Source organism: Lepus europaeus, chromosome 5 (assembly GCF_033115175.1).
Source record: "Lepus europaeus isolate LE1 chromosome 5, mLepTim1.pri, whole genome shotgun sequence".
In the NCBI taxonomy this organism is placed as follows: domain Eukaryota; kingdom Metazoa; phylum Chordata; class Mammalia; order Lagomorpha; family Leporidae; genus Lepus; species Lepus europaeus.
In genome coordinates this window covers 127633479-127654722 of record NC_084831.1, presented here as the reverse complement: position 1 = coordinate 127654722, position 21244 = coordinate 127633479, and the positions used below count along the sequence as shown (strand labels likewise).

Sequence of the window (21244 nt, the reverse complement as noted above, 5' to 3'; positions counted from 1 at the left end):
CACCTCCAAATCTTCAACAGGGAGAGGGTCCAAGGTTACGGGTGCCCTGGGTCCATTAGAGGAAAGCAGTAGATGACCAGTGAGTGATCTTTACCTTCTTCTTGGATTTGAAGACGTTACACCTGAAGATATTGCTGGCACCATCTCGAGCGATGTAGCTGAAGATCTTCAAGTCTTGGGAATCATGAGAGACATAGAAGATCCTAGAGAAGAGTGAGAGAAAAAAGGAACTGAATATGGTGTTAAGTTTAAGTCCCCAATAGGAAAGCTCTGCCTATGGACACTCTGAAGAAGTTGTCAAAGAACAGTCTTCCTATATGATCAAAAAGCTAAACTGTACAAGGTGCTTTCAACAGTTTCCACAAACACGGACCTGACCACGATTGCCAGAGCTGGAAGAGTGGGTACGAGTAGGACATGGAGTCCACACCATCACTAGCCACCTCCTGGGGCGGCAAGCCTGTCCTGGTAACTTGTGTATCAGAAGTAAAAATCACTCCCAGCCTTCTCAAAGCAAAAGATCTGCAATCAAGCCAGGGAAATGGGGGCATACGCTTTCTGATACCAGCTCACAGTTACCCCAAATGAGAAGACTTGGGGAAGCAGCAACACTAAACTAATCACTCAGGGGGTTGGGGGAGGCAGACTAGGATACTGTGTTTCATTGTCACAGGTCTTATGGTGAGAGTGACCCCGCTCCCCATCCCTCTCTGCTGGGACCACAGCCAGCATTCATTCATTATATGAATCAGTCAAAGCCACTGGGTACTTAACTGCGGGCCTGGCCCTATCCCACCAGCCAGGGATGCAGTGGGAATAGGGCAAAGACTTGGGCTCACAGAGCTCACATGTAGGAGATGTCAGTAAACAAGTAGAAAATAAACACTATGAAGCAAAATAAGGCAGAATAAGGGACAGAGCGTTTTAGGAGCTGATATTTAAGGTCTCACAGGAAGGCAAAGACCTTAAAGATCTCCCAGAGGAGCCACTCACAGAGATATTCAGGCAAAAGCATTGCAGGAAGTGGGAACAGAACATTTACTTGAAATGAAAGGAGAAGCCTTCAGAGGCTTTTCTACTTTACTATTTTTTAAATTAAGATTTTTAATTAGCATGAAACATCTATACATTTTTTATGGGATACAGCACAGCATTCCAACATAGATGCACAGTATAAACCAGTTATACCAGGCAATCAGCCCTTGCATTTCCTTTACCACAAACTATACTTAAACCACCGATCTGTGAAACACCAGAATCCCTTCCCTTCTGGTTTTGATTCCCAGAGGATTTTCAGCAGAGGCCTGACTTCCCTATACTTCAAACTAAAGGATCAATCTGACTGCTTGGGTCATGGGGAAGAGGGGACATGGGCAGAGGCAGAAGGAAAGGCCAAAGCAAGGAGAAAAATTATAAGCAAGGTCCCAGTGGCCAAATCTTCAGCAGGCCTAGGACAGGGCAGAGCCACCATGATTGACTGCTGGTCCAGATCAGTGGAACCAGTTGAGGAGGTGCCAGGGAGGGTATTGCTCTTGGTAAATACTATGGAGCCTCATCGTTTCCACAAAACACCCCCTCAATAACAACACTGGCAATCTTCACCCAAGGATTCAGTAACGGGCTGGTTTGTTTTGGTGTAAGTCTGTTATGCATAGCAGAAAGAGAATAGGATTTAGAGTCTATAACTTACCTACAACTTTGCTACTGATTACAAGGCAAATTACGCAAATCCTGAGGTTCAGTGGCATTATCTGTAAAATGGGACAATTACTGGTAACACCTTGCAGGGTTATCAGGAAGATGAGATAGCTAGGAAAGTACACTTTACATCTTCTTACTGGTAAAGCCTCTAAACACTCTAGGAACTGCGAGTCTCACCACAGGATCCCAATAAGCCAGGGAGAGACATTTGAAAAAGTGGGCATAGGGCCGGTGCTGTGGCTCACTAGGCTAATCCTCCGCCTGCGGCGCCAGCACCCGGGGTTCTAGTCCCGGTTGGGGTGCTGGTTCTGTCCTGGTTGCTCCTCTTCCAGGCCAGCTCTCTGCTGTGGCCCGGGAAGGCAGTGGAGGATGGCCCAAGTGCTTGGGCCCTGCACCCACATGGGAGACCAGGAAGAAGCACCTGGCTCCTGGCTTTGGATCGGCGCACAGCTGTAGCGGGCATTTGGGGATTGAACCAATGGAAGGGAGACCTTTCTCTCTGTCTCTCTCTCATTGGAAGGAAATCCAAGTTCGCCTCTGCTCAACAGCTAGGAGTGATCTCCACCAACTCTACATGAGCCTCAGCAGAGGTTGCTATGTCTGTTCAGCATGACTTCTAATTGAGCTAATCCAAAGTTCTGGGGCCTATGAAGTCCCCAGCCTTCTACTGATGCCAGTCTGTCTGCCTTACATTGATGCAGACAACATCATCCCCCAGCATCTCCTGACGGAGCTTCCTGGACACCTCCTGAACATCTCTCAAGTTTCCCAAATTTGTCATGTTCCTCACTTGAACTAATTTTCTTCTCCTTCTCCTTCTTTTTAAAAAAGATGTATTTATTTATTTGAAAGGCAGAGTTATGGAAAGGCAGAGGCAGAGAGAGAGAGAGAGAGGGGTCTTCCATCCACTGGTTCACTCCCCAAATGGCTGCAACAGCTGGAGCTGAGATGATCTGAAGCCAGGAGCTAGGAGTTCCCTCTGGTCTCCCACGTGGGTGCAGGGCCCCAAACACTTCAGCCATTTTCTGCTGCCCTCCCAGGCACATCAGCAGGGAGTTGGATTGGAGGTGGAGCAGCTGGGACTCAAACTGGTACCCATGAGACGCCAGCACTGCAGGTGGCGGCCTTACCCGCTAAGCCATAGCTCCTGCCCCCCATCATCTTCTTGAAGCAAACATGACCTTTTTTCTCCTGAGCCCCATCTTGGTTAGGAGGTACCACACCCACCGAAGCCAGAACCTTGGTGACATCCTTGATGCCTTCCTCTACAGCTCCTCAATATCTGTCATTCATGGCCAAGTCCCTTGCAGCCTACCTCCTAAGATGTCTCTGCCATGTACCTTTCTCTTCCACTCCATGGTATTGCCTTAGTTTTCATTTTTCACCTGGATTTCTCCAGCATCAGCTAAATCATGTGCCTCGCTAAACTATAGCCAACCCATTCTTTATGTTGCTAAAAACACAAATTATAGCCCATAATTTCATTTTTAAAATCACCCAAAGGCTTCCTACTGCCTTCAGGATAAAGTTCAAATCTCTAGAACCCTGACCTATATAGGCTTTCAGAACCAGCTGCACACAGCTTCCTCCCTATGCAACTTCTGCAAACACCTGGGCGTTCCAAGATGTGGCTCCAAGAAGCCTTCCCTTCCCTGTAGCAACCGGAGCAGCTTTGGACCCATGTGTCTCCCAGTATGATATCTACATAGGAGTTCCCTCAAGGAACAAGAGCCACTTTGGGCATTGCCCGGTGCCAGCACAATGATTGACACATGGAAGGTTCTTGACGCTTATTTAGGAGACAGGGAGGGGTTCACTCTGTCATTAATGAGCATCTTAAAAATGGGCCACCTGGCTGCTCTCTTCTCCCAGGTCCAGGAAGTCAGGTCCAGTTAGTTCAGATGCAACGCACATAAAACTTCCTTGTTTTTTTTTTTTTTTTTTGAGTTTTTAATTTATTGTTATGTAATGCCCTGGGGACTGAGAACTGAATTTAAAGCTGACACAGCAGATATGAATGCAAACTGGCACTCAGCAGCGAGACACCACGATGTAGAAGGCAAACAGGGACAGCAGCGAGCTAAGCTTAACTTAACCTTAACAGACAAAACAACTTTTCAGAACATCGGATGACAACCTGTGCGTGCATACAGCCACTCTTTTTGGACTGGAGCTCTCTGGAGACTGCTCTGCCCTGCTCTGGGTTCAGAAACTTAATGTGTTGTTATTAAAAGTAAGCAACCTCTAGTCATTTGGTTAGAGCTTAGGAAAAGTTTCCAGCAACACAACCAAGCAGTAGAAAGTTTTTCCATATGACCTCATTCATCAGCAGCAAATTAGTAAGTCAACAAATGAAGGCCTTGGGTCCGGATTTCCAGATCCTGCAGTACATTCCAAGAACTCTTAATTTCTCCATTACATGGAGTTCTTAAGGACTCTGACTGTGGGGATGGCAGAAATTCGGGGAGGGGAGAGGAATATCAGCGCTCGAGAGAATAGGAAAGATGTCCTTTCCTCTTTCCTCTTCCCTTTTATCCTTAAATCTAGGCTACTCTTGATTCTATCTGCAAAGAGCACCTTGGTCAATTTCCGCTCTAATTATCAAGGGTAGAACATCAAAGCAGTTCACATAATGTGAATGATTACGAAGATTTTGTTAGGTTTGATTTTCTCATTGAATTTCCTAAGAGCTCCTGCTTTTATTTCAAAACATGCATAGAATTATAATTTCTCTGACTAATGAATCCATTATGCTTTAAAAGCTTTAACAACAAACTTCTCTACAGCCTCTAGTATCTATAAACTTACCTAAAATGACTAAAATAGAAACAATATCTTTGAGATACTAGATTTGGGGTTTATTACACATTGGAATTCAAGTTGACAAAGTGATAAAGAATTATCAGATCCACCAGCACCACCAGCACCCTTCCCAGGCTTAGTCCATAGGTAAACTTGTTTCTCTTAGAATCACAGGGAAAAAAGAGAGAATTCAGGGCAGAAAGAGACCTGTGAGGTCTTCAGGCCCAGATCCAACCCCACAACCCTGTCAATCAGGATTTGCCAGCGCCAGGACAGGCAATTCACACCCTAACACAGTACCCATTGCTTTTATAGGAGGTTCTGACTACTTGGAATTTTTCCCTTTTGTTGAGTGTAAATGTACCACAAGGAGTGCCGTGGAAGGAAATGGTTGAGAACTCTGGCCTTCGGTGGGACAGCCTGGATTTCAGCACAGGCTCTGCCATTTAGGAGCTGAGGAACCCGGCTTGGACCTCCATCTGCCCCTTGTTCCTCACCTGTGACATGGGGAGGATCACAGGGCTGCACCTCCCTCATGGAGGCAAAGGAATGAATGTACACGGAAGGATTAGCTTACAGCAAGTGGTGCACAAATGGTAACTGCTCTCATTACTCCGAGACTCCTGACCTATTCTATCCTCTGGTACTGGAGGGAACAAGGCTAGTCTTTACAAATGGCAATGGTCTGAATATCAGTGACAGCCACCACATTTATATTGACTCCTTTTATTTTTAAAGAGAAACACTCTTCCTTTGATGGTTCCTCAACAGCCCATTTTCCGGATCTCTCATTGCTTCGACAGTTTTTCACTGTGGAAAGGGCATGGGTTTGGGGATGAGAAAGATTCAGGTTCAGGTTCAGGTTTTAGCTTTGCTGCTTCCTAGCTGTTGGCCTTCGGCGAACATACTATATAATCCTGCTTCATCTAAAGTAGGCACATTAATGACCTCTTCATAGCATTAAGTATTAACACACACACACACACACATTCCATCCAACATGAGTTGCTTGCTCAGTAAATACAAGTTCCATCTTCCTTGTTAATTTTTCCTATATCCAACTTGCACTGACTCTTAAAATACAGTTCATAATACAGACCCAGCCATCCCACTCCTGGGAATTTACTGAAACAAAATGAAATCAGATGGAAGTTTTCTGTACTCTCATGGGTTTTGCAGCTCAGTTCACAATAGCTAAGATATGGAATCAACCTCAATGCCTATCAATGGAAGACTGGATAAAGAAATTATGGGATAAAAAAATTATGGTATATATACACTATGGAATACAACACAGTGCTAAAAAAAAAAAAAGAAATCCTGTTATTTGCAACAAAATGGATGCAACTAGAAACCATTATACTTAGTGAAATAAGCTAGTCCCCAAAAGACAAATACATATTTGTCTGATCTGTGGTTATTAATACAATACCAGAAATTTAATGTGTAAGAGTGAAATTGATATTTTCAGATTCGATGATTTTTAACAGCCCTTGGCTCGACTGTTGGAAACAGTGTTTTTTTCTTCATACTATTTGTCGATCTCTTTACTAACTGTAGGGTCAATATTATGAGTATAAAGTAAACTGAAAATAGATCTTTGTAAAAATTAAGAGTGGGAATAGGAGAGGGAGGAGGAAGAAAGGTGGGAGCATGAGTGGGAGAGAGGGTAGGATGGGAAGTATCATTATTATTTTTTTTTTAACAGGCAGAGTAGATAGAGAGAGAGACAGAGAGAAAGGTCTTCCTTTTTGCTGTTGGTTCACCCTCCAATGGCCGCTGTGGCCGGCGCATCTCGCTGATCCAAAGCCAGGAGCCAGGTGCTTCTCCTGGTCTCCAATGCGGGTGCAGGGCCCAAGGACTTGGGCCATCCTCTTCTGCCTTCCCTGGCCACAGCAGAGAGCTGGCCTGGAAGAGGGGCAACCGGGATAGAATCCAGCGCCCCAACCGGGACTAGAATCCGGTGTGCTGGTGCCGTAAGGCAGAGGATTAGCCTGTTGAGCCACGGCGCCGGCCAGAAGTATCATTATGATCCCGAATCTGTATATAGGAAATACATGAAATCTGTATACCTTAAATAAAATGTAAAAAATACATGGAAAAAATGCAGTTCATAGAACTGTGTGCACATGGCATATTTAGATAAGTATATTCTACCTCCTGGATTGAATTTTTAGCAGAGCATCTCTGATTATGTTCACACTTTAGTTATAGCATCTCATTGCTAGTTCACACTGTGGTCAACACAAATGTTCAAAGCTCATTTGTGCAGCTGCTGTAAGGCAGAGTCCCTGAGCAGACTCGAGGAACTGGATTTTAGGACTGGCTCCTAGTGATCACTATTTCATTTTCCTCGTTCTCACAAACACTCTGCTTAATGATCTATTCCAGAATTTTGCTCTGGGCCATCCCAACCTTCCCAGCCTTTAATTCCTGGGCCAAGGTTTCCCTCCTTTCCAAAAAGCAGGATGTTTTATTCTTACCGTCTCATACTTCATCGAGTGGTTTTGCAAAGACAGTCACAGTTCTACAATCATTTTTTGGGGCCCCAAAACCCAAGTAACTGAGGCCTGGAAACACTTACAGAAATACATCTTTGAACTTTTTCCTCATGGCTTTTGAACTGCTTCTTAAAAATCACATATGTTTTAGCATTTCTAATTGGACTATCAGGCTTCTTCTTGAGAGGGAAAAAAGAGAACTTTTTGGAAAACGGAGTTGAGCATCTCTCCTTGTCATGTGCTAACTCTCTCTTCCTTGACATTTCTTTTCTTTCTCTAACCTTCCGCTTTTTCCTGAGCCCAAAGTACTTAGGATTTCTGGTCTCTCAATGACTGTACCTATACTTGTTTTTAAGCTCTGTTTCTTTACTGTGTACTTTCCAAAGAACAATTCATGAAATCTGAGCCGCCACATTGGTTTCTTCGTGGCCTCACGCTTTTGGGCCCAACTAGAATCAATTATGTTGCACTTTGGTTTTCAAGTTCTCATCCCTTATTCCCCGTCTCTGGGTATGCAGACCTTATCTTACTCTGTCATCCTCCTCCTCTTTGAAATAATGAGCTCTAAAACAGCACGGCTGCTGTGGTGGTGAGCTTTACGTGTTAGCATGTCTGAGCCACGAGAGGCCAGATACTTGGCTCGACATTATTCTGCGGGGATCTGTGAGGGTGTTTCCGGATGAGGTAACTTTTGAGTTGGCAGGCTAGGTAAGGCACATGGCCCTTGCTCATGCTGAGGGTCCTCATTTCATCAACAGAAGATCTGAACGGAGGAAGAAGGCTGAAAGCGCGACCTGGGACATAGGTCATCTCTGGCTTGCAGCTCTTCCTGGGTCCCAAGCTCACCAGCTTCTGGACTGGAACTTATACCATCAGCTCTCTCGGTTCCCCAGGGCCCTTAGACTCAGACTGGAACTATACTCAGAACTAGAACTACTAGACTATACTAGAACTACTCAGCTCTCCTGGGTCTCCAGCTTCCTGATTATAAATCTTGAAAATTCTGAACCTCTATAATCAAATGAGTCAATTCTTTAAGATAGATCTTAACATATGCATGTGTATACACACATATCCAAATACATATGCTATTGGTTGCAATTTTCCAGAAAATTCGAATACAGCCACATTTCCCTAGATAATAGTATTCTGTTTCATTGTCTCTCATTTCCAAGGGGCTGTCTGCTAACTATAGAATCTGACTAATGTCATTTTCCATTCCGTTAGGTAAAATACCTGTAAGAAACTACTTGGGAAGGAAGAAGGCTTGTTTTGGTTCACAGTCCCAGACTAGACAGCCCTTTTGGTCTGGCATCTGATGAGTGGTGAATGTATGCAGAGGGAAGACCACACTGGGGACCAGGGAGGAGAGAAAGAAAGGCTGGGCTGGACTCCTAACTAACTCTCTCAAGAACTACCTCCCAAAGGAAAATCCCAGTGACCTACAGACCTCCTGGACACCATAACTGAACCAAAACTCCACCCTTTATTCTTCAAAAAAAAAAAAAATTTTTTTTCAGATGAAAGCATCACATTTATTTCCAGAAGAGGCAACTGCCAAACGGAGTTGCATGCATCATCAAACCTTCATCTCATCAAACATTTATCTCCAGCTAAAATAAAACCCAGCTTGACAATAAGCTATTTTTTTTTAATTTTTAAAATTTATTTGAAAGGCAGAGACAGAGACCTTCCATCCACTAGTTCACTCTCCAAATGCCACAACAATCAAGGATATGCCAGGCCAAAGCCAGAAGCCTGCAACTTAATCTGGGTCTCGCACATAAGTAGCAAGGACCGAAGTACTGGAACCATCACCTGCTGCCTCCCAGGGTGCATATTAGCAGGAAGCTGGAATTGGAAGCAGAGCTGGGACTCAAACCTGAACACTCTGTTATGGGGTGTTAACATCCTAAGTGACATCTTAACTGCTGTGCCAAATGCCCACACCAAGCCTCCACTCTTTTTTTAGAATTTTTTTTTTAAAGACTTAATGATATGAAAAGGCAGGGTTACACAGAGATGGGGAGAGACAGAGATATAGAGAACTTCTACTTGCTGGTTCACTCCCTAAATGGCTCCTCAATGTCCAGGGCTGGGCCAGGCCGAAGCCAGGAGCCTGGAATGCCATCTGGATCTCCCGTGTGGGTGGCAGGGGCCCAGGTACTTGGGCCACCTTCCACAGCTTTCCCAGGTGCATTACTAGGGAGCTGAATCAGAAGTAGAGCAGCCAGGACTTTAACCAGCAGTGATAGGGGATGCTAGCATTGCAGGTGGTGATTTAACCCGCTGCCCAAACCTCCACTCTAAATCCATTTACAATTAATATGTACCTATCAACCATTAACAAAGGACTTTGGGCACCATGTCTCCAACACACTGGGCCTTTGGGCAACACTCAAACCACTTTCCAAGCCATCACAGAACCTATTGGCTGCAGAGAATATGAAAGGTCTTGAGGCACTTGCAAAGCTTCCTGGGCCTACATCTGTGCTCCTGTCCAACCAAGACCCAGGGGAGCCTCCAAGCCTCTTCTTGCTCAAGATCTGCTGGGTCTCACCGTCAGCTGGTGTCCTGTCACTGGACTTCCCCGAGACATAACCCAAAGCGCTGCACCTGAGGGTAGAAGGTCCAACCTGTCACGAAGCCTTGAGGAAACTCTTTGCCTTCTCTCAGCCTTCTGTCTTAATTCTTGCAGTGAGAATACAAAACACTCTTCAGGGTAGTCGTGAAGGCCAGGGGAGAAAATGGATGGCAAATATTCTGTAACCCATGAATTGTAACAATCTTTCAAAACTGTGGAACAAACTTAGACATATCCAATGGAAGAACGAAGAGAAACACCCATTGTTCTCCCAAGGCCACTATCTCAGGGTGGCTGGGGTCAGGGTGGTGTCTCTGGTTTGAATGCAGCATAGAGATCTTCAGATCCTGGAAGGCCTGGGCATTGCAAACTCAGGTGACATCACACAGGACAGAAAGAAATGAGACCTAACTGGAAAAGACAAGTGACCAAGTCACACGCAGGTGGTGGAGATATAACGTAAGGGCTGTTTTAAAGAACACCCCTGGGAAAGTAAGAAGCACAATAAAAATAAAATGCAGAGGACAACCTGCCGCTCCAGACCAAGCAGACTGAGGCACAACTACGAAGGCTTGGTCTTGGGAAAATTCAGCAGGACTCCTGCCCTCAGAACACTGATTTCCTAAGCAGCAGCCACTGCCATGTTTGTGGGTCCCCCAAAGGAATGTGTTACTGGGAGCCCTAGGAAACCAAGGGGTGGTGAGCTGGAGAGAAGCCCTCAATGCGTTGCTAGCAGAACACAAGGATCTGTAGGAAGAAATGCGCCCCTTAGACCCTACCGAGTAGGCCACCTGAAGACTGGTTTATCTTGTTCTCTTCCCTCCCAGCCTATAGCTCTGACACAGTTTTCTCACGCCTGTCCCTGGGCGTCATTCATTCTTCTTCCCAAGTCTCTTAGATTTTATCTGATCTTTAGATAACAAGTGTCATCTTGATAATTTTCCTCTTATTACAACTTTGGTCTGATTATCTTTTTTCCTCCCTGTATTTACAAGGTTCCTTATCACTGTGACTGGTTTGCTTTTATTAGAAGTGACTTCCATTTCCAACTGCTCCATCCCTCTTTGCTGGTCCGATGACTGCCTTCCTCAGATGTCCCTTTGTGGTGGTGCCCAGAGTTCCTCCCAGAGCTGGTCTCCTTACTTCGCAGACATCAAGGTGCTGTGACACATGGCCTAGGACCTGCTTGTCACCATGACGGGCTGCATTTCGCAGGCCTGCCTTACCACAGTAAGTTCTAGAATGAAATCTTGGCCAGGCCTCCGGGGACAGTGATGCTCATCTCTTTCAACACAGCACACAGCTGCAAATGTAGGAGTTGATTTCTAAGGTTTTATTTCCAGGGACAAAAATTATACAATTATCAAAATTACTGTTACAAAGAGGTACCACGTGCCCAGAGTCAGGAATAAGCTTACCAACTGAGTTTTAAAACCTAGTGAGAAGCAGCCAAATACATATTTATCTTTGTGAAAGTCTAGTTAAGGCACCCTCGTGGCCCATCTCAGCAGTTAATTCATGTTTTAATTTCACAGCTGTTAACAAGTTCTTTCTTACGTCCCGCGACAACCTCCCCTGCTTTACTTGAATCAACCGCAAGCCATCAGGCAGCACTTTCTAAATGCCAAGCTTTATGATAAGTTAATCTCCTCTTGTTCGGTACTTGACAGGCAGGCAAAAAATGGGCCAGTGTCCCCGACAAAACCGCCATACAAAAAAATCCTTTCATATATTTCGTGGCTTCAACTTCTCGCCAACACTCATAATTTCTCCAAAAAAAAATGTCACCTGCTGTTGGCTGTGAAAAACAAACAAACAAAACCACAAACAAATCCACTCGCACAGGCTGCCAGTTCTTTCTCCTATGCGACAATGTTCCTGGCGAGCACGCACACAGCCTGTTTGCCTTTAGGGCAGGGGCTGGCAGCCCACACTTCTGAGCATCCTCAGGCTTCTGGAAGGCTCTTGCCCCAAACACACCTTCCCTCCCAGAGTCGGCGAGGAAACCAACACAGCAGCACAAACAGTTGGGGAACTCCTTTGACTGGTGTGTGCTGGGGGAGTGTTGCCAAATCACTGCATCTCTTCACTCCTTTCTTATTTTTTAAAGATTTATTTATTTGTTTGAAAGGGAGAGAGAGAGAGAGAGAGAGAGAGAGAGAGAGAGAGGAATCTTCCATCCACTGGTTCATTCCCAAAATGGCTGCAATGACTGGGGTCAGGCCAGACTGAAGCCAGGAGCCCGGAGCCTGGAGCCCAGAGCCTGGAGCCCAGAGCCAGGAGCCAGGAGCCAGGAGCCAGGAGCCAGGAGCTTCCTCCAGGTCTCCCAGGTGGGTGGCAGAGGCACAGGAACTTGGGCCATATTCAGGTGCATCAGCAGGGAGCTGGATCAGAAGTGGAGCAGCCAAGACTCCGCCCAGCACCCATATGGGCTGCAGGCCTTGGCATAACCTGCTATGTCACAGCACTAGCCCCTCCTCGCTCCTTTCCCTACAAGCATGACAGCCTTCTGTGAATAGTCTCCTTCAAGTGTCATGTGGAGAGAGGCATTTGGCACAACTCTTCCCAGTGCAAAAAAAGTCATCAACAAAGCTTTATGCCCTTTCTTCTCCACTCCCTTTCACACACTGAGGCCCAGTGATTGTGTGGAACTACACAGGACAGAACAAACCCAACCACAAGGCCTCAGCTGAGCTTATAGCTCTTCTCCCTTCTCATATCTACCTAATATGCCAATGTTTAGTTTTCACTACTGCAAAATGGAATAAGAGGAGGGCTGTAGGATTGTTAGGAGAATGGAATAACATATTCAAAGTGCCTGGCTCAGAGTAGGCCCTAAAAAAAATTCTTACTAATCCATTATGTGTTTATACCTGCCAGGTACTGCTTAAACACTTTACATGTTCAAACCCATTTCATCCTGGTAGCAGCCTTATGAGGGGGTCCTATTACTACAGCTGTTCTACTGACAAGGAACAGAGATGCTAGTCGACTTTCTTCAGGTCACACAGCCAGAAGGTATCTGCATTGCTTTCCTAAACTGATGTAATAAACGACACAAATTGGATGCTTGAAGCAACAATCTCTTAAATACATCACACTGAGGAGCATAATTCAATTCACTGCACTACCAGAGCAGGAATTTGAGCCTCGGCAATCTTAACTTTTTTTTTTTGTTTTTAATTTACTTATTTGAAAGCCAGAGTTACAAGACAGGCAAACACACACACACACACACAGAGATCTTCCATCTGCTAGTTCAGTCTCCAAATGGCCACGATGGCCAGGAACTCCATCCATGTCTCCCACATGAGTGCTGGGGCCCAAGGACTTGAGCCCTCTTCTGTTGCTTCCCCAGGTGCACTAGCAGGAAGCTGGATTAGAAGTGGAGCACCTGGGACTCACACCAGTGCCCCTACTGGCTGCTGGCTGTGCCACAATGCTGGCCCCTTAACCAACAATTCTTAGAATTGTCTACATTAATATCTGCCTAGCTGATTAATAACCATCAAATACCACTTGAATACTGAATTATCATTTTTATTGTTCTCTCTATATCCAGAGTAGAAATTAATCCTAAGATACATTTACGTTGTCAGAAACCAGAGATTCCAGTTATTTTTCCAAGCTCCTGATATCTTCACAGATGTGTCTATGGTCACCAATAAGTTCATTCCCATGTTGGTAAGATTTTCAGAGTGAGAAGTGTGGGATTTCTGTCTATGTACTTTCCAACCAATTTTCTTCAAAGAAACCAACCCAGGAATAAGATACATATCCTAAGCACATCCTAATCCTTCCAATCAAGCTCCCATTTGGGTTTCCAGGCATTCCTACCATAACTCACTCTGGACTTGACCATGACCCCCCATCCCTCTTGCTACCTGCTCAGTACATGGGCATCTGCCTCCTTCTGCAAGCTTCCCAGAGCTCAGAGCATGTCTGGCTGGGCCTGGCTGGCATGTCCAGGTTCCTTCCTCCTCTACTGTTTTCCTGCTCTGATTGCTCCACCCTGCTTGCATGATGCTGCTGGGTGTCCACATGTCAGAGGAGGAGGTCTGAATCAGAGTTCAGCCAGGGCTCTTCCCCACCCCCACCCACCCCGCCCCCAGGACTTGAGGGCCAGAAAACACACTTGCGCCTGGAGGCTGGTGCTTACTCCATGGGTCAACAGTCCTTTTTTTCTTTTTTTTAAAGATTTATTTATTTATTTGAAAGAGTTACAGAGAGAGAGAAGGAGAGGCAGAGAGAGAGAGAGGTCTTCCATCTGCCGGTTCACTCCCCAAATGGTCACACGGAGTAGCTGTGCTGATCCAAAGCCAAGAGCCTGGGGCTTCTTCCAGGTCTCCCACATGGGTGCAGGGGCCCAAGGACTTGAGCCATCTTCCATTGCTTTCCCAGGTCATGGTAGAGAGCTGGATTGGAAGTGGAGCAGCCAGGACTTGAAACGGTGCCTATACAAGATGCCAGCACTGCAGGCGGTGGCTTTACCCACTACACCATAGCACCGGCCCCAGCAGTCCTAACATCACCAGCAACCCCCTCCCAGGACAATGGGTGAGCCCTTGTGATTTAGTCTGGGACTACTCCCTCTCAATCCTAGTCCAGTGCCTTTTCCTTTAACCTTATGAGACCTGTGTGCCTTTATTTCCAGGCCAGTAACCGATTTTTAGAACAAAGTGAAAATTAAAAAAAGGAATTGATTCATACGGTAATCTCATTTAAATTTCTAATTGCTTTAAAGGAGTCTTCCATTTTTACCCTGGGAAGGGATGGGTTGGGAGGCTGGCGATGGCGAGGTACAAGCGGAGAGGGAGGGATGTGAAGGAGCAAGCTCAGAAGCTAGAAGGTGCTTGTTTGAGAACTGCGCTATTATGTTCATTTGCTGTGTGCCAGGAGCTCTGTCTCACACTGACTGTCTCCCCGGTCCCCCCGAGCACCGATGGACGACACGTGTCACTCTGTACCCAGGCCACGTCGATTCTCTCCAGATGCGGAGCTGCACACATTGCAGAGGCTGTCCTTGGGGAGCTCAGAACACACTGACAGAGCCAGGTGCATTGTGCCAGTGCGGAACAGCGGCGCGGAGCACTAAGAAACAGGATGGGGGTGCCGCACCTGTCGGCGGGGGTCAAGGAAGGCACACTGGGCAGCTGCCACCTGAGCTGTCTCTGGAGGAATACGTGGGAGGCGGCTCAGGTTTTGGGATGGGGTGTATCTTAGTGAGAGTCCTGGCAGCAAATGAGTTACTGGAGTGATCTGAGGAGTTTAATATGAGACTATTTACAGAGGTGGAGGGTAGACTGCCTGGAAATCACCAGAACACGGCAGAGCCCTGGGAGCCCTCAGCACCCCAAGGCCACAGGAGGCAGGGCAGTGAGCATTCCCAGAACCCAGACAGACAGAACCTGGCAGAAGCTGAGTGACAGGTGTCCACAGAGGCCAGTCTCCCTGGCACCAAGCGCAGTGGACAGGACTGGAGAATGCAGCTGGGGGTGCAAAGGCAAGCTGCCCATCACCGAGACGTGGACAGGCATGGATCACGTGATGGCAGTTTGCTTGGACATGGGGAGTATGGGGCATGCTGAGGGACTGGTAGGAGGCAGGAACAGGGGGACTCCGGAGGGCCCAGCTGCGGGTCTAAGTGAGGCAGTGACACAGGTAGTGGTCAGGATTTTATACATGATGCATGGCAGGAGGACAGGAGCAGAAGGGAGACAGTAAGGAGCCCACCGCAACACAGAGGAGCCTGGACCTGGGCCTTGCAGGTCAGAGAAGCTGGACTCAAGCGCCGGTACAGTTGTGAGGCCCTGCGTAAATCTCACCCTCAAGTTTTTGCTTTCTCCTCTGCAAACGCGGATGCTGCTGTGAGATCAGGGTGAACGAGGTGGGTACCGAGTACAAAGGCAGGGCAAATGAGGCACACCGGACTTACATAGAGCACTGTGTGTGTAGCCGGATGGACCGAGTCCAGGCAAGAAGTGCTGAAGGCCTCATTACAGCATGGGCAGCCCGCTGGTGGGAGACGAGCTGGTCATTTCCCTGGATATGAGGGTATGCGGCCGGAAGGAGAGGACTGAGTTGGGCAACTTTGGAGATTTGACAGGCAGATTAAACCTGTAAAGGGTCAGGACAGAGAAGGAAGAGAAGGCCTCCGGCCTGGGAAAGGAGGAGGAAGACTTGTAATAGTCAAGGCAACTTCAATGGGCAAAAGGCACCCAGGTGGACTTGCCTGAAGCAACTGGAAATGAGCAATGGGAGGAGGCGAGCATGCGCTCGGAGTCACCAGGGCTCAGGTGGTGGCTAAAGCCATGGGGAGTATGAGATCCTTGAGGAGTTAGTAGAACAAGGGAAGAGGCTGTTACAAGAATCACAGGAACAGTAGGCATCTAAATAGAGCACGGAACAGGAGTCGGTAAAAGCTGGGTGAGCAGGAAAAGACCAAAAGTCAGAGAAGGAACCAGAGCAAACCATCGTGGAAGAAGAGGGAGGACCAAGGGGCTCATAGCATCAAAGGCTCCCCAGAAACTGAAAGGGACCCAGGGACTCAGCAACTGAGACATCACCGGTGACCTTAGCAAGGGCGGCCTCAGCAGAGCGGCTCAGGGCACCAGTTATAACGAGCAGAAAAGCAAGTGGGGGCTTGGCAGCACAGACCACAGATGCAATTATTCTAGGGCTGGGCAGCAAGAGGCCAAGACAGGCCGGTAGGCCTGAGGGCCATCATTTCTTTTTTAGGATGGCAAAACCTGAGTCTATTTATAGGCTAACACAGGAAGACAACAGAAATAGCCTCCAGAGACAGAGCAAATACAGGGAAAATGATGGCTCCAGATACAGAGACCGCAGAAGACAAGGTGCAAACGGAGGAGCTCACGTCGGCTACAAGAGCACACCTGCCATGAAGATGGGGCCGGTGCAGCCCCTGCACTCTCAGGGCTTAGTGGCCTTTGTGAAGCAGCTGAGCCTCTCCTGGCAGACAGCAGAGGCTGTTTTGATGTAGGGGGAGGAGTGGGGCTGGCTGAGGCGAGAGGTTAGCATGATTTTCGGTCAAGCGTCCTCAGGGACGCAAAGGCTGGCTTCACTGTCCCAGAGCTGGATCTCATCTGTGCGTTACTCCCCTTTCTCAAGGGTGAAGCCAACGATCAGCAGCACGGCCTGGCTCCACAGGCAAGCATGCGCCATCAGAGACTTTCCTGCTGTCTTCTTAAAGACAGGTGAAGTGCTAGTTCACCCTGGCTCAGGTAGACACAGCGGGGCTGGAAGTGTGGAGAGGCCCGGCCAGGGACGCCAGAGGCTCCCTTGAGACCTGGTTTATGAGTCCTTGCAGTTTCTCTTTTTACATTTGGCTTGTCAAAGTGAGGCGTCTGACAGCCTTAATTGTTTCCTTAGGGCTTTGACTTTCCCATTAGTGAACACAGACAATGGGAGAGATCTGGGTTTAGCTCTTTGGCTAAGGAATTCGTCTTACACACACATACGATAGTATTTCCAAAAGTCTGTGAAAAAATAGAATTAAAATATTGATTTATTTTTATGCATAAATTTTTGAAATCCATGCATTGATTTTTCAAAATTTATACTTCCTTCCTTCCTTCCTTTCTCCCTTTCTTCCATCACCCATGTCTTCCATGTGGGTGGCAGGGGCCCAAGTACCTGGGCCATCATCTGTTGGCTTTCCAGGCACACTAGCTGGGAGCTGAATCAGAAGCATAGCAGCTGGGGCTCAAACTGGTGCTGATTTGGGATGCTGGCCTTGCAAGTGGTGGCTTAACCAGCTGTGCCACAGTGTCAGCCCCCATAGTATGCATTTTCCATGCATTTTCAAAAAATAGATGTGTGTATATGCACACATATTCACTGAAAAATTTTTAAACAGTGGTTGGGTATGAGGACAGACCACTGGCCCAACACCTGGATGGTTGTTCCAACCCCTGGAATGAAACGCCACTGCCACACCTGCTTCCTCCAGCAGTTGGGAGCACCTTCAATGATGAACTATGTGATAATGAGCGCCAAGGGGAGACAGTGAGCTCATGGGCACGTCAGATACATCTGTGATTGGCATTCTGAGGCTCTCCTTGCTCATTCTTCCCCAAGATCTTTTATTTGAGCCATTAATAAAAAAGATGAACACTTGTACCATTTTATACAGTTTCATTTCTCCCATCTGCCCTCTGATGGTTATGAATTATCAGAAAAACTTCCACAAATCAGACAGGAGATGAAGTCAAAGGGCAAACTAATAAGTGACAAAGACAATCAGTCTCTCCAGCAAAGTGCTAACTACACAGCAAGGAACAGCACAGGACTGGCATGCTGGGCCAACTTGAGGAAGGTGTCTAATTTCAAAGGTGGCCTTGCTTAGGGCTTAATGCCATAGCTTCAGGAGGTGCTGGGCTCTCTCCCAAGCAAAGCTGAATAAGGGCACGTGACTTCTTGTTTTTCATTATTTCCAACCTCAACACTGACTTTATCAGTTACTTGCTGCTTATTATCTTCTATCAGAATGTACATTTTGATGTTCTAATGACAAATTTTATCACTTCCCCAAATACCTTCACATAAGGTTCTTTTCAGTGCTCAACAAATGCTTCTAGGCTGACTGGTTGATTCATTCACTCATCCCTTCAATCCTGAACACAAGCCCATAGGTGTTTCTACTTTCTGAGAATTTTGCAGGAAAAAAACTCAATTAAATTTAATACTGAGCACTATTGTGTTCAAGAAGCTCCAAAGATGCATAAGTTCTAGTTCCTAATAGAAAAAAAAAAGATAGTCAAATAACAACAAAACATGGACAAATCTAAGGGCTAGACAGCCTGAAGAGAGCCAAAGGAAAAACAAATTAGATCCTTACTGTGGGGGTAAGGATGGTTTTAAGGGAGAATTCCTAGGAGAGGTTGTGTTTAAAATAAACCTTGAAAGATGAATAAGAATTTGACAGGCAGAAATGCTAAGCCAAACACAGAGGACTCCTTAATTAACCATGGTTGGACCGTGACTGTTGCCAGGAACCGGGAAAGGTTGTGTGTCCTTGCAATCAAACCAGCTTCTCCCATCCTACTTGAAATCTATGCACAACCCTCTGGGCCTCCCAGTTATCCTCACCTGTACAGTCTGCAGTCTGTGCTACCAGAAAGGAAGCCTATGCTCACAGCCTGGCTGTGCTCTCAGAGCAGGGCACCAGCGTACTTCCTCCGAACTGTGCCAACACAAAGAGGGCACTGCAACACAGTGTCTAGGCCAGTGCTCAGTGCAGTGTCTAACTGCCACTGATCTCTATAATTGATTATCTGTTAATACTAAAGGTTTGCCAGACAGGGTCTAAAGTTCCAAAAAAGAGCAAGCTTTATTTGCTTTGGGGGTTAAGGTTGTTCACGCAACAGTCTTTTCCCTGGGCTTTTCCATGGTTTTTACATACCAACATGAAACCAGACTCCATGCCAACGTCCCCATAATCCACGTAGTTTCAAGGATACCAGTGACACTATAAAGTTTTCTTCCATGCAAATCCTCTCCCTTCCAATGATCTGAAACTCCTCAATGAGATTGGTTTGTTTTGAATAATACAACTCCTCTTTTTTATTTATTTATTTTTTTGACAGGCAGAGTGGACAGTGAGAGAGAGAGACAGAGAGAAAGGTCTTCCTTTTTGCCGTTGGTTCACCCTCCAATGGCCGCTGTGGCTGGCGCGCTGATCCGAGGGCAGGAGCCAGGTGCTTCTCCTGGTCTCCCATGCGGGGGGTGCAGGGCCCAAGCACTTGGGCCATCCTCCACTGCACTCCCGGGCCACAGCAGAGAGCTGGACTGGAAGAGGGGCAACTGGGACAGAATCCAGCGCCCCAACCAGGACTAGAACCCGGTATGCTGGCACCGCAAGGTGTGGAGGATTAGCTTATTGAGCTGCGGCGCCGGCCAATACAGCTCCTCTTAACAAGATGCAAATACCTCCTGGGCCGGTAAAGTAGCACCTAGTAATCATTCAAAGATTAACTCGTTAAGAAAGCTAGATTGGATGGATTTTCCTCTTCCTGTGCCTACTTGAGAAGCAGGACAGTCAATGATAAATCTTCCCAGTTTTAAATGTGGAATAGTCAAAGACAGAGCGTAATGTTTATTGGCACCTGGGACTCTTACCTTAGAACTCATGAACCCACAGGACTTGGTGTCCATGAATTCTAAAATTCAAAAGTTGTTAAGTATATAAAAGAATTATATTTTCCTAGGGGGAAAACCAGTTTGCATCAAATTCTCAGGCATTTGCATCCCAGTAAAGGTCAAGACCAATGCCTATTTGGTAGCATGGAGAGAAGTCCAGGGGAGGAGTATTTATTTTATTTTGCACACACTTCCCCAAGTGGAATTTTTCAATGCTTTGCACAAATTCTAAATTGATTCCCTTTACACACGCAAGAGAATAAATGAAGCACAGAGGGACCGGCATTGTGGAGTAGCAGGTTAAAGCTCCACCTGTAATGCCGGCATCCCATTTAGACACTGCTTTGAGTCCTGGATGTTCCACTTCTGATCCAGCTCTCTGCTAATGCTCCTGGGAAAGCAGTGGAAGATGGCCCAAGTGCTTGGTCCACTGCACCCACGCGAGAGACCCAGAAGAAGTTCCTGTTTCCTGGCTTCAGCCTGGCCCAGCCCTGGCCATTACAGCCATTTGGGGAGTGAGCCGTTGGATGGAAGATCTCTCTCTCTCTCTTCTTCTGTCTCTCCTCCTCTTTCTGTAACTCTGTCTTTCAAATAAATAAAAAATAAATCTTAAAAAAAAATGAAGTACACAGTAATGACATCTGAAACCAGTCATTTTGCAGGAGGACTAGGACCAGTCTAGTTTTCCTGTTCCCCTGTTGTTTCTTCCACAGGGTAATTCTCTCCCTGGCCAACAGTATTTAATTATGTGAAGTTTTCTACATTTGGCCTAATTGGATTTTCTCTCATTATTAGGATAAAAGATGCCTTCAAAGGCTAGGTCCATGGAGACCCATCCAGAGATTTAATTTTGATTGCTTTGTTGGCTTTCTTCAGTTTTCTGTTGTGTGGGCCTACTCTCTAGTGAGCTTCATGTCTCCCTTGGGCTGGCGTTAGGCCACCAAGAAGGGTAGAAGACAAAGTCACCAAGAGGATAAGGAGACTTCACAGCCTTTTTAGATTGAAAAATTTACTGCAGCAAACAAGTAGCACAAGCCTGGCCTAGCTAAGTCACACAGGATTTATTTACTCAGTATATAGTGTGTACTTCAGGGTTACAATAGTATGATCCCTGCCTTCATGGAGCTCATGGGAAGAGTTACTGTGATGCAAATTTTCATCCTTTCACCTGGACTGAATTTAAGATCAAGTGAGGGGCCAGCGTTGTGGTGTAGCAGGTAAAGCCGCCTCAGCATCCTATATGGGCACCAGTTTGTCTTGGCTGCCCCACTTCCTCTCCAGCTCTCTGCTAACAGCCTATGAAATGCAGCAGAAGGGCCCTTGACACCCATGTGGGAGACCTAGAAGAAGCTCCTGGCTCCTGGTTTTAACCTGGCCCAGCCCTGGTGGTTGCAGCCATCTGGGGAGTGAACCAGAGGATGGAAAAATCTCTCTGTCTCTGCTGCTCTCTTTGTAACTCTGACTTTCAAATAAATAAATAACTCTTTTTCTAAAA

At 46.5% G+C, this 21244-nt stretch overlaps 1 protein-coding gene across 2 annotated transcripts in view; it reads right to left on the bottom strand.

The window, feature by feature from the left end:
- The window catches only part of LOC133760330 (carboxyl-terminal PDZ ligand of neuronal nitric oxide synthase protein-like), a 354785-nt gene that overhangs the window by 53080 nt on the left and 280461 nt on the right, over positions 1-21244 (bottom strand). For both annotated transcript variants that reach the window (XM_062192633.1, XM_062192634.1), the window contains exon 5: positions 95-203. In XM_062192633.1, coding sequence (XP_062048617.1) covers positions 95-203 — 109 coding nt within the window. The remainder of the gene's footprint in view (positions 1-94; positions 204-21244) is intronic.